The following is a 13613-nucleotide window of genomic DNA, read 5'->3' as shown; positions in this document are numbered from 1 at the left end:
GTGTCATTATATAAAAATTCTGGTATAAGTACCTGTCACAGCTATGTCACCTTTATTCAACACGAATGAGCTCACAACTTACTTTCAGGTAGTTTGTTTGAGATTTTTTTGTAACACAATCCAGTGAGTAAATTGTGCTTAATCTTAATGCTTACAGGTATGACATGGGGCAACCCACTTTGAAGCTTCATCCCAGATAAGATGCAATGTAAGAACTCCCACAGGACAGCCCCCTTTAGGCCTTACATATGTTGAAAGCATTTGGAATGAGGGTGGCTTTGGAAAGAAGCTGGAAGTTCTGCAGGATCATGTGTTTGGACTTGCCATCTGCACGGTCCAGGAGTTACCACATGGATCACTTTCTCCCAGTCATCTGAACCGTGAGTCACACAAACCGAAAGTGGAAGGCGGGTGTGTGAACAAAGCAGATGTGGGCGTTTGTGGGGCTTCTCCTCACCTCTCCAGAGCCCTTGTTTTCTGCCCTGTCCCATCCAGGGCTGCTACACTTAGACCTTTGGGAAGCCAGGGTGGCAGCCACCTTAGCCACCACCTGGGGTGGAGGCCGGGCTGGTAAAGTATGAAACCCCTCATGGGTGAGTCTCTGGAAGGCTCCATGACTCAAACTTCCACCTACAGCTGGAAGCCTGGCCATCTTTGTTTTGTTTAACTGAGCAGGAACACTCCACTAGCTGAGTGCTTACCACGACAAACACAAATGTCTGTCCCGAGCCCTGGATGTCTGAGGGGCGCCTGCAGCCCCGGACAGGCCGGTTCACGGCCAAAAGAACATGCAGGGAAATAGTTTCCAAACCCCAAAAGCAAACCTGAAACTGGATCCGTACAGACAGGCTCTTGGTGCTCAGATAGCAAACCTTCTCCTCCGCGTCTGATTGCAAGTCCACGGCTACCGTGGGCTATCGGCTCATTTTTTTACCTCGGCCAGATCCGAAATGTGGGCTGAGGGAGGGGTCTTAAATAAATTTATTAAATAAAATTTTTAAAACTCCAAACAAACAAAAATCTTACGAACGTATATCCTAGCATATATAGATGAAAGTACCCTTCTGTGAACGTGCCTGCAGCTCGCACGGCAGGCCCCTAGCACTGGAGGTCTGTGAGGGCTGCAGGTCGGCAGCAAACGGCGCGGGGACGCGGCGGCCCAGCGGCCGCCATGCAGCGGCTGCGCTACTTGCGCAGCCCCCGATGCCCTGCGCGGCATCGCCGGCAGCCCCTGGCGTAGCAGCGTTCATGAATACCGGTGCTGCACTGCGGCGGCGGCACGGCGCAACCAAACCTCCTCCCTCCACCGCCCACCCCGGCCCTGGCACCGCCCCCCTCCTCGGCTGTGATTGGCAGGACGGGTGGAGCGGTCGGCGGCGATTGGCGGGTGGCGGCGGGAGGTGGGGTAGGTTGCGTGAAGGGTGATAAAGTTAGTGGGGCTGCCGGGGAGCGCCCGAGACGCGGCGGCGGCGGTCGGCGCTCTATGGAGGTGGCGGGGGGAGGCGTCGGGTCGGTGCTGCTGCTGCTGTGGTGACTCGGAGACTCGCCCTGTCCCGCGCGCTCCCCCCTTCCCCTCCCCAGCCCCGGTCCCCGGCTCCCTTCCCCTCCCCCCCCTTCTCTTGCCTTTTCCCCTGCCCTTGGTAGCCGCCGGGACCCGGGGAAGCTGACAAGGCCTTAGGGAAGGTGAGAAATGCGGGAGTGGCGGGAGAAGCGCGGATCTGGGGCCGGGAGTGAGCGGGTACTGCTGCAGCTGCAGCCTAAAATGGCGGCTGCCCGGAGTGGCCGCCATTTTCTTGTCAGTTGCTTGTCTGTTTCTCCCGCACAAAATGGCGGCCTGGGCCGGCGGTCGCTCCCGCTGCCGGCTGTGCGAGCCCTGCCGCCGCTGAGCGAAGGGGTGGAGGAGCTCGGCAGCCCCCGCTGGGCGCGGAGGGGAGGCTGAGCGGCAGCGTTTCAGGTTAGAGCGGGGGAGACGGGATCGGGCAGTGCCTGTCCGTATGGGCCTTGCCTTTAGTGGGCTCGGCTCGGCTGTAGGATAGTAGTCTTGCCGCGGTCTGCGGGCGCCCGCGCTGCCCCCCAATTTCCCTTGGAGGGAGAAGCCGTGGCACACATAGCGGGCTGCGGATCCGCATTGCTGGTGGGAAGGTGACGAGAGGACTTCCTAATTTTTTTTTTTTTTTTACTATTGTTCATTGGCTTTTGGCGGGGGGGCGGCGGTGCCGCGCGGCGCCTGCGGGGGGCGCCCTCCGCGGCCCAGCCTTTTGTTCGCCGCCGCCGCCATGTTGTCCCCGCTCCGCGTGCCCGCGGCGGGCCCTGGCCGCGCTCGGCTCCGGGAGGGCTCCGGACTTCCTAATTTTTTTTTTTTTTTTACTATTGTTCATTGGCTTTTCTTCACGCGAGTGGAGGAGAGCGGGCTGCCGAAGCGCCGCGTCAGCCGCCTCGCCCATGTTTCCTGTCTGGAGGCTCGGGCGCCGCGGTGCGATACCGCCTGCTTCCCCCTCGTGTCTCCCGGGGCGGCCGCCGTGGTGCGGGGGAGCGGGTCCCGCCCGGCGCCCTGGCGGAGAACAAAGAGCCGGGCGGGCGCGGGCAGCGGGCGGCGCCCTGGCCGCGCTCGGCTCCGGGGGGGCTCCGGGAGGGCTCCGAGCGCATCCGGGACACTCGCAGCCTTCCCTCCCTGCCCGGGCGTTTCTGGCCCCCTGCTCGCCGCTCTGCTACGTGAGCCGTGCAGTGAGGTTCTTAATGCAGGCTGAAAGTTGAGGTGGTGGGTGGACGATACCTTATTTCGTTATTTGGTGCTTTAGTACGCCGTTTGGACGCAGAACACACGCCTTTTACCGCTTTAAGCGTGCGTTTTGTTTGATGCTTTTCACTTCAGAATTTGGCTGCTTTGTCGCGCCGTTATAAATCATAGTTTCTAAATCACGTCAGTAAAACACTCATTTGCTGTTCAAAAGAAAAAAGTGCTTGCGTTCTTTCCTGCGGGTACTCTTGGCTTTTGGATAGACTTAAGGGTTTTGCTCAGTCCGTGATTCCCTTGTCTCTTTGCCCTCGCCCCGCTGGAAAACATGGCTGTAGTGATGAAATCGGCATTTCTGTGACTGTCCCAAGTATTGCACGAATGAAAGTTTTCTTAATTTTTGTAAAGTTCGGTGTTGGAGGGTTCTCATTGTCGAACAAACATTTGTACTTTTTAAAGACGCTATGGCTGATAGTAAACAAGTATAATATGAATGCTTGGTTTGTCTTTCTAGGTTTTGTTTTTCCCTACCCCGTCAATTTAATTTTATTCTTTTGAAGATTCTTCGTTGTCAAGCCGCCAAAGTGGAGAGTGCGATTGCAGAAGGGGGTGCTTCTCGTTTCAGGTACCCTTTGTTTGTTTGATGAGTAGTTAGCAATGGAAAATCTCCTTGGAGGGCATCTTAAATTAGTGTAATGTTTATACCAAAACGGAGATGTTTGGACTTACCCAGGATTCCGTGGTTGTTTTTAACAGTGCTTCTTCAGGCGGAGGAGGTGGTAGGGGTGCACCTCAGCACTATCCCAAGACTGCCAGCAACAGGTATGTCACCTTGCTCTTTGATTTGCATGATTTCAAAGTCAGAGCCTGCCTGATAGCGAATATAGAACTGAAAATAGGCTAGCTTTAAAGTTGTACCAGCAATACCTACTGGGTTAAAGACGTTTAAATGTTTTCCAGTCTGTGCCCTTTAAGGTGTACCCCATGGTTGATAGGCAGTGTATGAGGTTGTTCATCAATTTAACTTTAGAAGTGCGGAGAGTATTTTTGGGTGCCAGGCGTTGTTGTTGAGTACTTTCCTCTGCAGCAGATGTTGCAGCGTTGGTAGGGGTAATTGTGTGCTCTTCAGAAAGCAAGTAACGGAATTGGTTTGAGTAAGGCATGGCTGAAAGGTTAAAAGGGCAGTTCTTTAAATCTACTTGTTTCTGTTTTAATAACCGTATTCTTCAAAATTTTGCAGCGAGTTCCTGGGGAAAACCCCAGGGCAAAACGCTCAGAAATGGATTCCTTCACGAAGCACTAGACGAGATGACGACTCCGCAAACGACAAAGAACGACATGATGCAATCTTCAGGAAAGTAAGAGGGTAAGTTCCTCACAAAATTACTTCTTTCCTTACTGTTTTCATTAGTGGTGTGTATCTGAGTAATGGAGGAAGGGAAGATGAGGGCCTTGAGTTTAAATGCTGAAAGTAATTCTTGTAAACAGATTAGTGTTTTCAATGGTACTTCACAGTCTGAAGATCTCAGAAAACACCAGTTGAATGGAAAATTGCACTTTTCAATTTTTGATAGACGTCAAACAGAAAAAATAAGCTGAGTCTAAAGTGTCTCTTAGCATGCTTACAGTATTTGTGTATTCTGATTCTGGTTTTTGTTCTTCTTTAGCATACTAAATAAGCTTACTCCTGAAAAGTTTGACAAGCTATGCCTTGAGCTCCTCAATGTGGGTGTAGAATCTAAGCTCATCCTAAAAGGGGTCATACTGCTGGTAAGTTGGTTGCATTTCTTTTCACTACAGTTTTCTTGCATGCTGAAAATCATGGGGTTGTTTGTTTTGGTGGGATACAGAAGTAGCATGAAAAATGCTTTTGTGTATCTGGATTATCAAACACCATGTCCCACCCCTGCTTTCTGTGTAAAAATGGGTCTTCTGGGGAGGAAGTAGGTTTAATGGTTTGAGTTTCTCATTTAGAAGTCTACATAATGACTAAACGTGATTTTGGAGTTCTGTGATTTTTTTTTTTTTTTTAAGTACTCTTTATGGTGCAAGTTAGCCATCTTACTTGCTTGCCCTCCCCTTCTTCCTCTTTTCCTGAGGAGCAAGCCTCTTGGTTTTGGAAAGGCTGCCATTGGTGACCTCTGGGGACACGGGTGCAACTGTTAGATCCCTTTCTTTAAACGAGATCAGATGGGTGATACTAACGTTGGTGTTGGCATAGCAAACTTGAGTTGTAGTGGCCAAGGATTACAGAGCCTTTTCAGTAGCAAGCAATGGCTTTTGTCCTTTGCTTCAGCTTTAAGATGGTGTTGGGCTGCACTGTTCCTTTGTTTGATTAAACAGAATACAGGATGTTCTAGATGAGAGTGGCAATAATCCATTCTGTGTTTTGTAACTCACTTTGCTAATAACATTTGCACCCTCCTGCTGCTTGCTGCCTTACTCAACCTGACTCTCTCTAGATCGTAGACAAAGCCCTTGAAGAGCCCAAGTATAGCTCGCTGTACGCTCAACTATGTCTGCGACTGGCAGAAGATGCACCCAACTTTGATGGCCCATCAGCAGAGAGTCATCCAGGACAGAAGCAAAGCACAGTGAGTGCATCTCTCAATCTGGAATGGTAACTTTTGCATGCATTTGTAGCTGCCCTGATTAGCTTAATTGTTTGCTTTGTTCTCTTTTTGTAGACATTCAGACGCCTCCTAATATCTAAACTTCAAGATGAATTTGAAAACCGAACCAGAAATGTTGATAGTAAGTTTTAAAACCGCTTTAATACAGAATCTATTTGTCATCTTTTCCCACAGCCATGTAAAACAGGCTTCTTTGTTTTCCAGTCTATGATAAGCATGATGGTCCCCTCCTCCCTGAGGAGGAGGAACAGAGAGCCATTGCCAAGATCAAGATGCTGGGGAACATCAAATTCATTGGAGAACTTGGCAAGCTTGATCTTATTCATGAATCTATCCTTCATAAGTGCATCAAAACAGTGAGTATTCAGATTGGGAGGAAGCTAGGAGCTAAACAGAACTTGAAAACAAAAAACAAAACCAAAAAAACAAAACCAAAAAACCCACCAAAAACCCCATGTAAATGTTGATGCTGCTTTGAGAGTCTTGGAGCAGGAGCATAAAATGACACCAAAATGTTTCCTGATTACCTATCCCCTACTGTTACCTTTTGGCATGATTTAAAAGCAAGATCAGCTTTGTTCAGAGCCATAGGAATTGTCTCCAAGGGAGAATGTAGTTTTGTCCAGACATAAGTGTGCCGTAGGTGCTTCAAAGTACACACACTTAAGAATTGGCAGTTCTTAATTTTAACATTTTAAGTCCATTTGCCTTCAGAACAAAACAATGCTTTCATATGTGTCAGTGTACAAAGTTTGTTGCTTATTATGAAATGTCATTTATAAAATTTTTAAATCTTAAATTTCCCCTTTAATTTTTCAGCTTTTGGAAAAGAAGAAGAGAGTTCAACTCAAAGATATGGGGGAGGATTTGGAGTGCCTCTGTCAGATAATGAGGACAGTGGGACCTAGATTAGATCATGCGAAAGCCAAGGTATGTGCCTATCTAGTGCAGTCATTAACCTAATTAAATTATGTGCCTAAGACTTGTGATTGCCTGAACCGTCTGTATTTAGTATTCATAAGTACAAAACAGAGATTTGATTTTTTTTTTTCAGAGAAGAGTGCCAGCTATGGTTTCTAGACCAAATCTCTTGATAGAAAAAGCCAATCTCTGAAATAGTTTTAAACATCTAACCAGAGGGTAGTTAGGGTCATCAGGAAATCACATAAGTGAGACTATTGTTTTTCTAAACACTGCTTGAAAAAATGTGCTGAGGCGCTATTCTTAGCACAGCTAGGTGATTGGAGAGATGGCAGTTTATAATGTAAGCTTAAAATGAACAGAATTTTGGCTGTGTTGCTTATCTCTGATTCAGATGTCTTGATGCATTAGGTCTTTAAACTCTGTCATGAAGGAGCTAGAGATAGCAGGAAAGGGCAGCTTGTTGCATTATTTTGTCCTGAATGGCTTGAGTGATAACACTCAAGGCACTGATAGAATTACCCTAACTTTTAACTTTTGTTCCCCTAGTCCTTAATGGATCAGTACTTTGCCCGTATGCGCTCCTTGATGTCAAGTAAGGAATTGCCAGCAAGGATTCGTTTCCTGCTGCAGGTATGATGATTAAATGTCTCCCTGCTGTTTTTTTTTCTTGCAAAGGGTCTTGAATCCTTTCCTAATATCCTGTTCTGTTCCAAGGATACTGTGGAGTTGAGAGAACACAACTGGGTTCCTCGCAAAGCTTTTCTTGACAATGGACCAAAGACTATCAATCAAATCCGTCAAGATGCAGTAAAAGTGAGTGTTGCGTGTAAGGTCCAGGGCCTGCCTTGGTGCTGTGCACTTGGAGTAGTTCTCACAGTGTCACAGTTGGCTTAAGGGTTAAAACCAGATGGACTTCTGTAGTTGGGGGCTAAGAACTTTGCTTTCTTGGAGCTGGTACTTGAAACTGACCAAAATTGTAATTCCTGTTTTAAAGGATCTGGGAGTTTTTATTCCTGCTCCTATGTCTCAAGGGATGCGAAGCGACTTCTTTCTGGAGGGACCCTTCATGCCACCCAGGATGAAACTTGACAGGGACCCACTCGGAGGGCTTGCTGATATGTTTGGACAAATGCCAGGTATGCTGACGCCACAGGGGTGGTAGGGTGGCTGTGCCTCTGCCCTGCTGAATAAGAGCTAAAACTATCATTTGTCTCCTCGCTGATCCAGGTAGCGGAATTGGTACTGGTCCAGGGGTTATTCAGGATAGATTCTCACCCACCATGGGACGCCATCGTTCAAACCAACTCTTCAATGGCCATGGGGGTCACCTCATGCCTTCTGCTCAATCCCAGTTTGGAGACCTAGGCAAATCTTTTCTGAAAAGTCAGGTAAGGAAGCTGTTTGCATGGTGACTTCAGCTTGTTTAGAAGCACTTCCTGAGATGCGTATGTTATGGATTAAAGTCTGCTTATGTTGAAAGACCTATTCAGATTTGATTCTCATAACTGATGCTCAGCTGATACAAAAATTCTAAACCACTTTTTAAATAGTACAAAAGATGCAAGAAGTACACTTTTTTTTTAACTGCAAGAAAAGGTGCATGTGGCTTTGGTGGGTCAGAACGGTGTGTTTCATTTAAAAGATGGCCCTGTTTTTAGGGATAGATGCTACTCTCCCACCACCCCTGCTCCTTCTTTCTCCCTTCCTGGCGAATAGGATCTTTGTTCCTCTGGTCCCTCTGGTACTACTTACCAAATGATGTACGCCACTCCATCATCTGCACTTCTTTCTCTATATCTCCCTTTCTGAAATAGGGGCAAAGCCAACTCTACCATACCCAGAATCAGGGACTCTTATCCCAGCAACAAGGACAGTCGAAGGATATGCCACCTCGGTTTTCTAAGAAAGGACAGCTTAATGCAGATGAGGTACATGACATGCCTACATTATTTACAGCCTATTCTAATATTGCCCAATGATTATAGCAAGACGCGTTATTATGAGGACTAATGCTGGAACTCTTTCTCCTCCTCCTCCTCATTCTCCTCCTTCTTTGTCCCTTCCTCTTTCACCTTTTACCCCCCTCACTTTCCTTAGGGTATCCAGCGTCCTATGAGCAAGACTGAGATATGAGGGCAATTTTTTGGGGTGTCCTTTCCTTCCCACACACTTCCAAGAACACTACTCTGACATCAGTTCCCATGCATCCTATTGATAACAAAACATTTCATTAAAACTTCAGAAAATCCTGAACTTTAGAAACCCTGAAGTGCTGGACCAGGTTAATTTTTTTTTGTTTTCTTTTGTTTAGAACTGGCTAATAGGCAAAATTTCAAATGCAGAGTAAACTGCATTGTGATTTTGAGTGTTAACCAGACTTGTATCCCGATTTCTGAGCAATTTGGTAGTTTCATTTTGGCTGTAAAATACATCAGCAAGCATGCTGATTATCTTCTTGGGTCTCTAACATACTGCATCTAAAAGGAGCATTTCCAGGTTTTTATACTAGTTGAACTAAATGTCAGTAGCTTGATTTTGGGGGAGTTTCAGACCACATGGCTTAATCCGTATTTCAGTATTAATATTGTAGAAATGGAGTCGTGCTTCAGTGAGATCAGTTGAATTGGGTCCATGGCTGTGTATTGTTGGTCTGAATATTTGAAACAGTTTGAGTTTTTCTTTGGCTTGCTGTTTACAGATTAGCCTGAGACCTGCTCAGTCTTTCCTGATGAATAAAAACCAAGTGCCAAAGCTTCAGCCCCAGATAACTATGATTCCTCCCAGTGCTCAACCACCACGCACTCAGACACCGCCTTTGGGACAGGTAAATATAAAAAATTCCTGTATGTTGTTGGCTATACTTTCCTGTTTGTGCTTGGAAAACTTAATTTCAAATGTGTCAAGGGAGAAAGATGTCTTTGATTGTACAGAGCAGGACATGGGAAAAGAATGTTTGAAACCAAACTAATTTTAGTTCGGTCTGCCTTTTTTATGTTTTCTATTGTAAAACTTTATAAAGGCAAAAGTAGATGTGCTACAAAGGAACAAATTCTGGTCTCTTTTTCAGCCGCCTCAACTTGGTCTTAAAACAAATCCACCACTTATACAAGAGAAGCCTGCAAAGACCACCAAGAAACCACCTCCTTCTAAGGAAGAGCTACTTAAACAAACTGTAAGTTGGTGTGCAGTAGTGAGTCTTACAGCTTTGGATGTGATCTTGGAAAAGGATGCTTAACTGTGCTTCTTTCCTCTCCAGGAGGCTGTTGTGACTGAGTATCTGAACAATGGAAATGCTAATGATGCTGTCAATACTGTAAGAGAAATGAGAGCTCCGAAACACTTCATTCCTGAGATGCTGAGCAAAGTAATCCTTCAATCCCTAGACAGATCAGATGAGGACAAAGAGAAAGCAAGTACTTTGATCAGCTTGCTCAAGCAGGAGGGAATAGCCACCAGTGACAACTTCATGCAGGTATTGTGGTCTGATAATCTTGCAGTTCTTGTTTCTTGGCTCTTCATAGTGTTTAGCTGCTGTAAAGGCAGCATGCAAATATTTCTTTAGTCCTGCTAATCTGAGGAGGTAAAAATAGTCCATCAACCTGTGAGGGGCACAAGTGCAAGGAAGACATGCAGTGTTTAGGCAGTTGGAACCTGGGATCCTCTTTGCAAGTGACTACAGAAAACCTACTATGAGCATTATGTTGCACAGGAACAGAATTACTTAGGAATTTGATCTTGTGTGTTTACTGTTTCTTAGGCATTCCTGAATGTATTGGACCAGTGCCCCAAACTGGAGGTGGACATCCCATTGGTGAAATCCTACTTAGCACAGTTTGCAGCCCGTGCCATTATTTCAGACCTGGTGAGCATTTCCGAACTGGCTCAACCACTGGAAAGTGGCACCCATTTCCCTCTCTTCCTGCTCTGTCTTCAGCAGTTAGCTAAGTTACAAGACCGTGAATGGCTAACAGAATTGTTCCAACAAAGCAAAGTGAATATGCAGAAAATGTTACCAGGTAAGATTTGCCACAGAGCTCTTCTGTTACCTGATCCTAGAGTAAGCGAGATGTTCTTCCAGTTTATGCCAGAGGAAAACAACATGCAGGGTTCTCTTGGTGGAATTAGCTGTCAGTATTGTTAGGAATGATGTTTCTTAAGGGGTGGCTGGAGCATGAACCATTATTTAGAGCTCTTGAGAAGCACTTAACACGTGTCTTTTATTTCCTTGTCAGAAATTGACCAGAACAAGGATCGCATGCTGGAGATCTTGGAAGGGAAGGGGCTTAGCTTCTTGTTCCCGCTTCTGAAACTGGAGAAGGAACTGCTAAAGCAAATAAAATCGGATCCATCCCCTCAAGCCATCTATAAGTGGATTAAAGATAACATTTCACCCAAGCTTCATGTAGATAAGGGATTTGTGAATATATTGATGACCAGGTAGGATGCTGTTTTGATAGGTTTCAGGTACTTGTTTGGTTAAACTACCAGTAAGGTACTTAACTCTGTAAAGGCTCAAATGTAGCTCTGCGGAAATCCGAGATGCAGTACAGGGGGAGACAGATTGTTCTGAGTGAACCCTCTCTAGTAAAATCCCATTGTATTTGAGAAGAAAAGTCTCCAGGCCTACATCAGTGTGTGAAGCGTTTTCTTTGGGAGGAGGAGGTCGAGATCCATGTGTCTTTCTAAAATGCAGAGCTGTAACAAAGGCAGAACAAGGATTTTGCTGGTGCACTGTCAACCACAGTGCAAATCTCTGTGCTTGCTCCTTACTGCAAGTGAAAGCAGGACGATAGGTGCAGTGATAGCTGTCTTTAACTTGATACATCAAGTGCTTTGATTTTACTTTACAGAACTTAGTTTGGCTTTTCTTCTGTCCAGTTTCTTGCAGTATATTTCTAGTGAAGTAAACCCACCCAGTGACGAATCGGATTCTTCATCTGCTCCATCTAAAGAGCAGCTCGAGCAGGAAAAACAGCTGCTTCTTTCCTTCAAGCCGGTGATGCAGAAGTTCCTCCATGACCATGTTGATCTGCAAGTGAGTGCTTTGTATGCACTCCAGGTGCACTGCTACAACAATAATTTTCCAAAAGGTAAGTGCATTGAGGTCTCACCTGAATTGGCTTGTCCCTACATTTCTTAAAATTCGGCAAGGGGTTGAGATGGTTATAAAGCTAACCAAGTTTAAATTGATTTTCATAGGCATGTTACTGCGCTTCTTTGTTCATTTCTATGACATGGAGATCATTGAAGAAGAAGCCTTCTTGGCATGGAAAGAAGACATTACTCAAGAGTTTCCAGGGAAAGGCAAAGCTTTATTCCAGGTAAATCTGCTAACGTTAGAATAGAGACTTGTTTTTTGTTATTTCTGCTGCACTGGAGTGTTTGAGAACTTCTGAAGCGTCTGAAACGTGTAAATATCTAGAAACTTCATGGAATATTTCACTAGGAAGGAGTTAAAAGGAAGATTACTTAAATCCCTCCTATTTTCCAGAGGCCTATGTGTAGTGCAAATGAGGCTGAAATGAAAGGTTTTTTAAAATGAGTTGGGGGGGGAAGATGAGTGTTCTGTGGAAGCACCTAATGGGGAAACAATTCCTGCTCCCTTAAACCAGTTTTGTGTAACTGCAGGTAAACCAGTGGTTAACCTGGCTGGAAACTGCTGAAGAAGAAGAATCTGAAGAAGAAGCTGACTAAAGAACCAGCCAAAGCCTTAAATTGTGCAAACATACTGTTGCTATGATGTAACTGCATTTGACCTAACCACTGCGAAAATTCATTCCGCTGTAATGTTTCACAATATTTAAAGCAGAAGTATGTCAGTAGGATATTCTCTGCAAAAGGTTTTTGTAGTATGTCTTAATAGTCTACAATAAAAATATTTTAGAGTATCTTCAATGTTTAGATAACAGTGTATTAGCAGCATGCAATAATTACATCATAAGTTCTCGAGCAGAAGCAGTCTGTTGCAAGGGTCTTCTTTGCTGCCAGTTATCATAGGCTGTTTTTAAGTTAGAAACTGAATAGCAACACTGAATACTGTAGAAATGCACTTTGCTCAGTGTAATACTTGAGTTGTTGCAATATTTGATTATCCATTTGGTTGTTACAGAGAATCCTTAACTGTAATCGATGGTTGTTGCCGTAATAGTATATTTGCCTGTATTTCTACCTCTAGTAATGGGCTTTATGTGCTAGGTTTTAATATCCTTGAGCCTGGGCAAGTGCACAAGTCTTTTTTAAAAGGAACAGTTTACTTGCACAAAAACTGATCGGCTGAAGAGATGGTTTAATGCCCTTTGGAAGAGGTTTTTGTGGGTGTGAAACATGACATGGTGAGAAATTTGAATTGGTCCCTCTTACAGTACTGAAATTAAGTCTATTAATTTATCAAGACATGTTCATGCCCTGATTTTATATACTTGTATCTATCAATAAACATTGTGATACTTGACTTGTTTCTGAATGTCTCCCAGTAGAAAAGCTTTGGTTGATGACTTGTTCACTTAAGAAAGGAAGTATCAGTGGGAGTTACCTTAGGTTGCAACCATCCTGAAATTACTTTTACACTCCTTGTCTGGATATGCAGATGAATTCTAAATAAGGTCACAGACAAGATGAGACACTACAGTTGTGTTGTGACAGAAGGAGAATGATGGGATTCTGTTGAAGAAATGGTAGGGGTTTGCCTTGTGGTCCAATGTATGCTTTATCAGTGAGTATGTGCTTTTGACTTGGTTAATGCTTTGAGCTTCCCCCCAGGCCACATGCATGTTTCTGAATCAAGTGGCACTGTCTATTAGCTGCCTGTTTCTCGAATTGAATTGGCAAAAAAAACCCCTACAAAAGAGGTGAATGATGTTGCATTGTACAGGCTTGAAATGTCATCTATTAAATACTCAAAACACCTTACTTCCTAGAACCTTGTCCCCAGTGAGTTTTTTTTTGTCCTTATTGATACTCAAGACTTAACCTGTTGAAAAGTGATGTATTTGTAGTGACAAAAGGGTAGTGGCTCCTGCCTGGACTGGAGCTTTGTTTGCCAGTGGTGTGAGTGCTGTAGCCTGTAAACTGCTAAGCATCACAGGAGGTGAGGAAGTGGAGCCCAAGAAAAGGACTAGAGCTGTTAATTAGTCTTGCTTTGAGGAAGGGGGGGGGAGTTGGAATTGGCAGTGGAGTACCTTGTAACACTACAGCTGGAAAAGCACATCATGGTTTGCTTTGAAGGGTTCCCTGATGCCAGTCACAGCTCTGCCCTCCTGAGTGTGAGCTGTGCTCTGTCAGGGAGTTCTGCTACTGCCTTGGGAGCTTCTGTGTAGTGTGGA

General features: G+C 45.1%; 1 protein-coding gene and 1 non-coding gene across 3 annotated transcripts; both read left to right on the top strand.

Annotated features, from left to right (window-relative positions):
* The first annotated feature begins 1422 nt into the window (after positions 1-1422).
* EIF4G2 (eukaryotic translation initiation factor 4 gamma 2) lies at positions 1423-13207 on the top strand. 2 transcript variants are annotated; one of them, XM_041464661.1, is made up of 22 exons: positions 1423-1683; positions 3295-3359; positions 3491-3556; positions 3975-4100; positions 4402-4504; positions 5197-5328; positions 5422-5488; positions 5572-5723; positions 6187-6297; positions 6838-6921; positions 7006-7104; positions 7286-7427; positions 7519-7679; positions 8106-8219; positions 8990-9115; positions 9359-9463; positions 9548-9763; positions 10049-10307; positions 10524-10728; positions 11170-11381; positions 11491-11612; positions 11920-13207. In XM_041464661.1, exons 8-22 carry the CDS (start codon positions 5640-5642, stop codon positions 11983-11985), a joined length of 2106 nt encoding a protein of 701 aa, XP_041320595.1. In that variant the 5' UTR covers positions 1423-1683; positions 3295-3359; positions 3491-3556; positions 3975-4100; positions 4402-4504; positions 5197-5328; positions 5422-5488; positions 5572-5639; the 3' UTR covers positions 11986-13207. The 2 variants fall into 2 exon arrangements, with proteins under 2 accessions (XP_041320595.1, XP_041320593.1); XM_041464659.1 differs by having other exon boundaries at positions 3249-3359.
* LOC121352089 lies at positions 8260-8430 on the top strand. The gene has a single exon (XR_005954884.1). It is a non-coding gene; the product is annotated as a small nucleolar RNA SNORD97 (small nucleolar RNA).
* Positions 13208-13613: the final 406 nt, after the last annotated feature.

This window comes from Pyrgilauda ruficollis, unplaced genomic scaffold (assembly GCF_017590135.1).
Source record: "Pyrgilauda ruficollis isolate IOZ18807 unplaced genomic scaffold, ASM1759013v1 scaffold182, whole genome shotgun sequence".
Lineage (NCBI taxonomy): Eukaryota > Metazoa > Chordata > Aves > Passeriformes > Passeridae > Pyrgilauda > Pyrgilauda ruficollis.
This window is presented reverse-complemented; position numbering and strand designations above follow the sequence as displayed.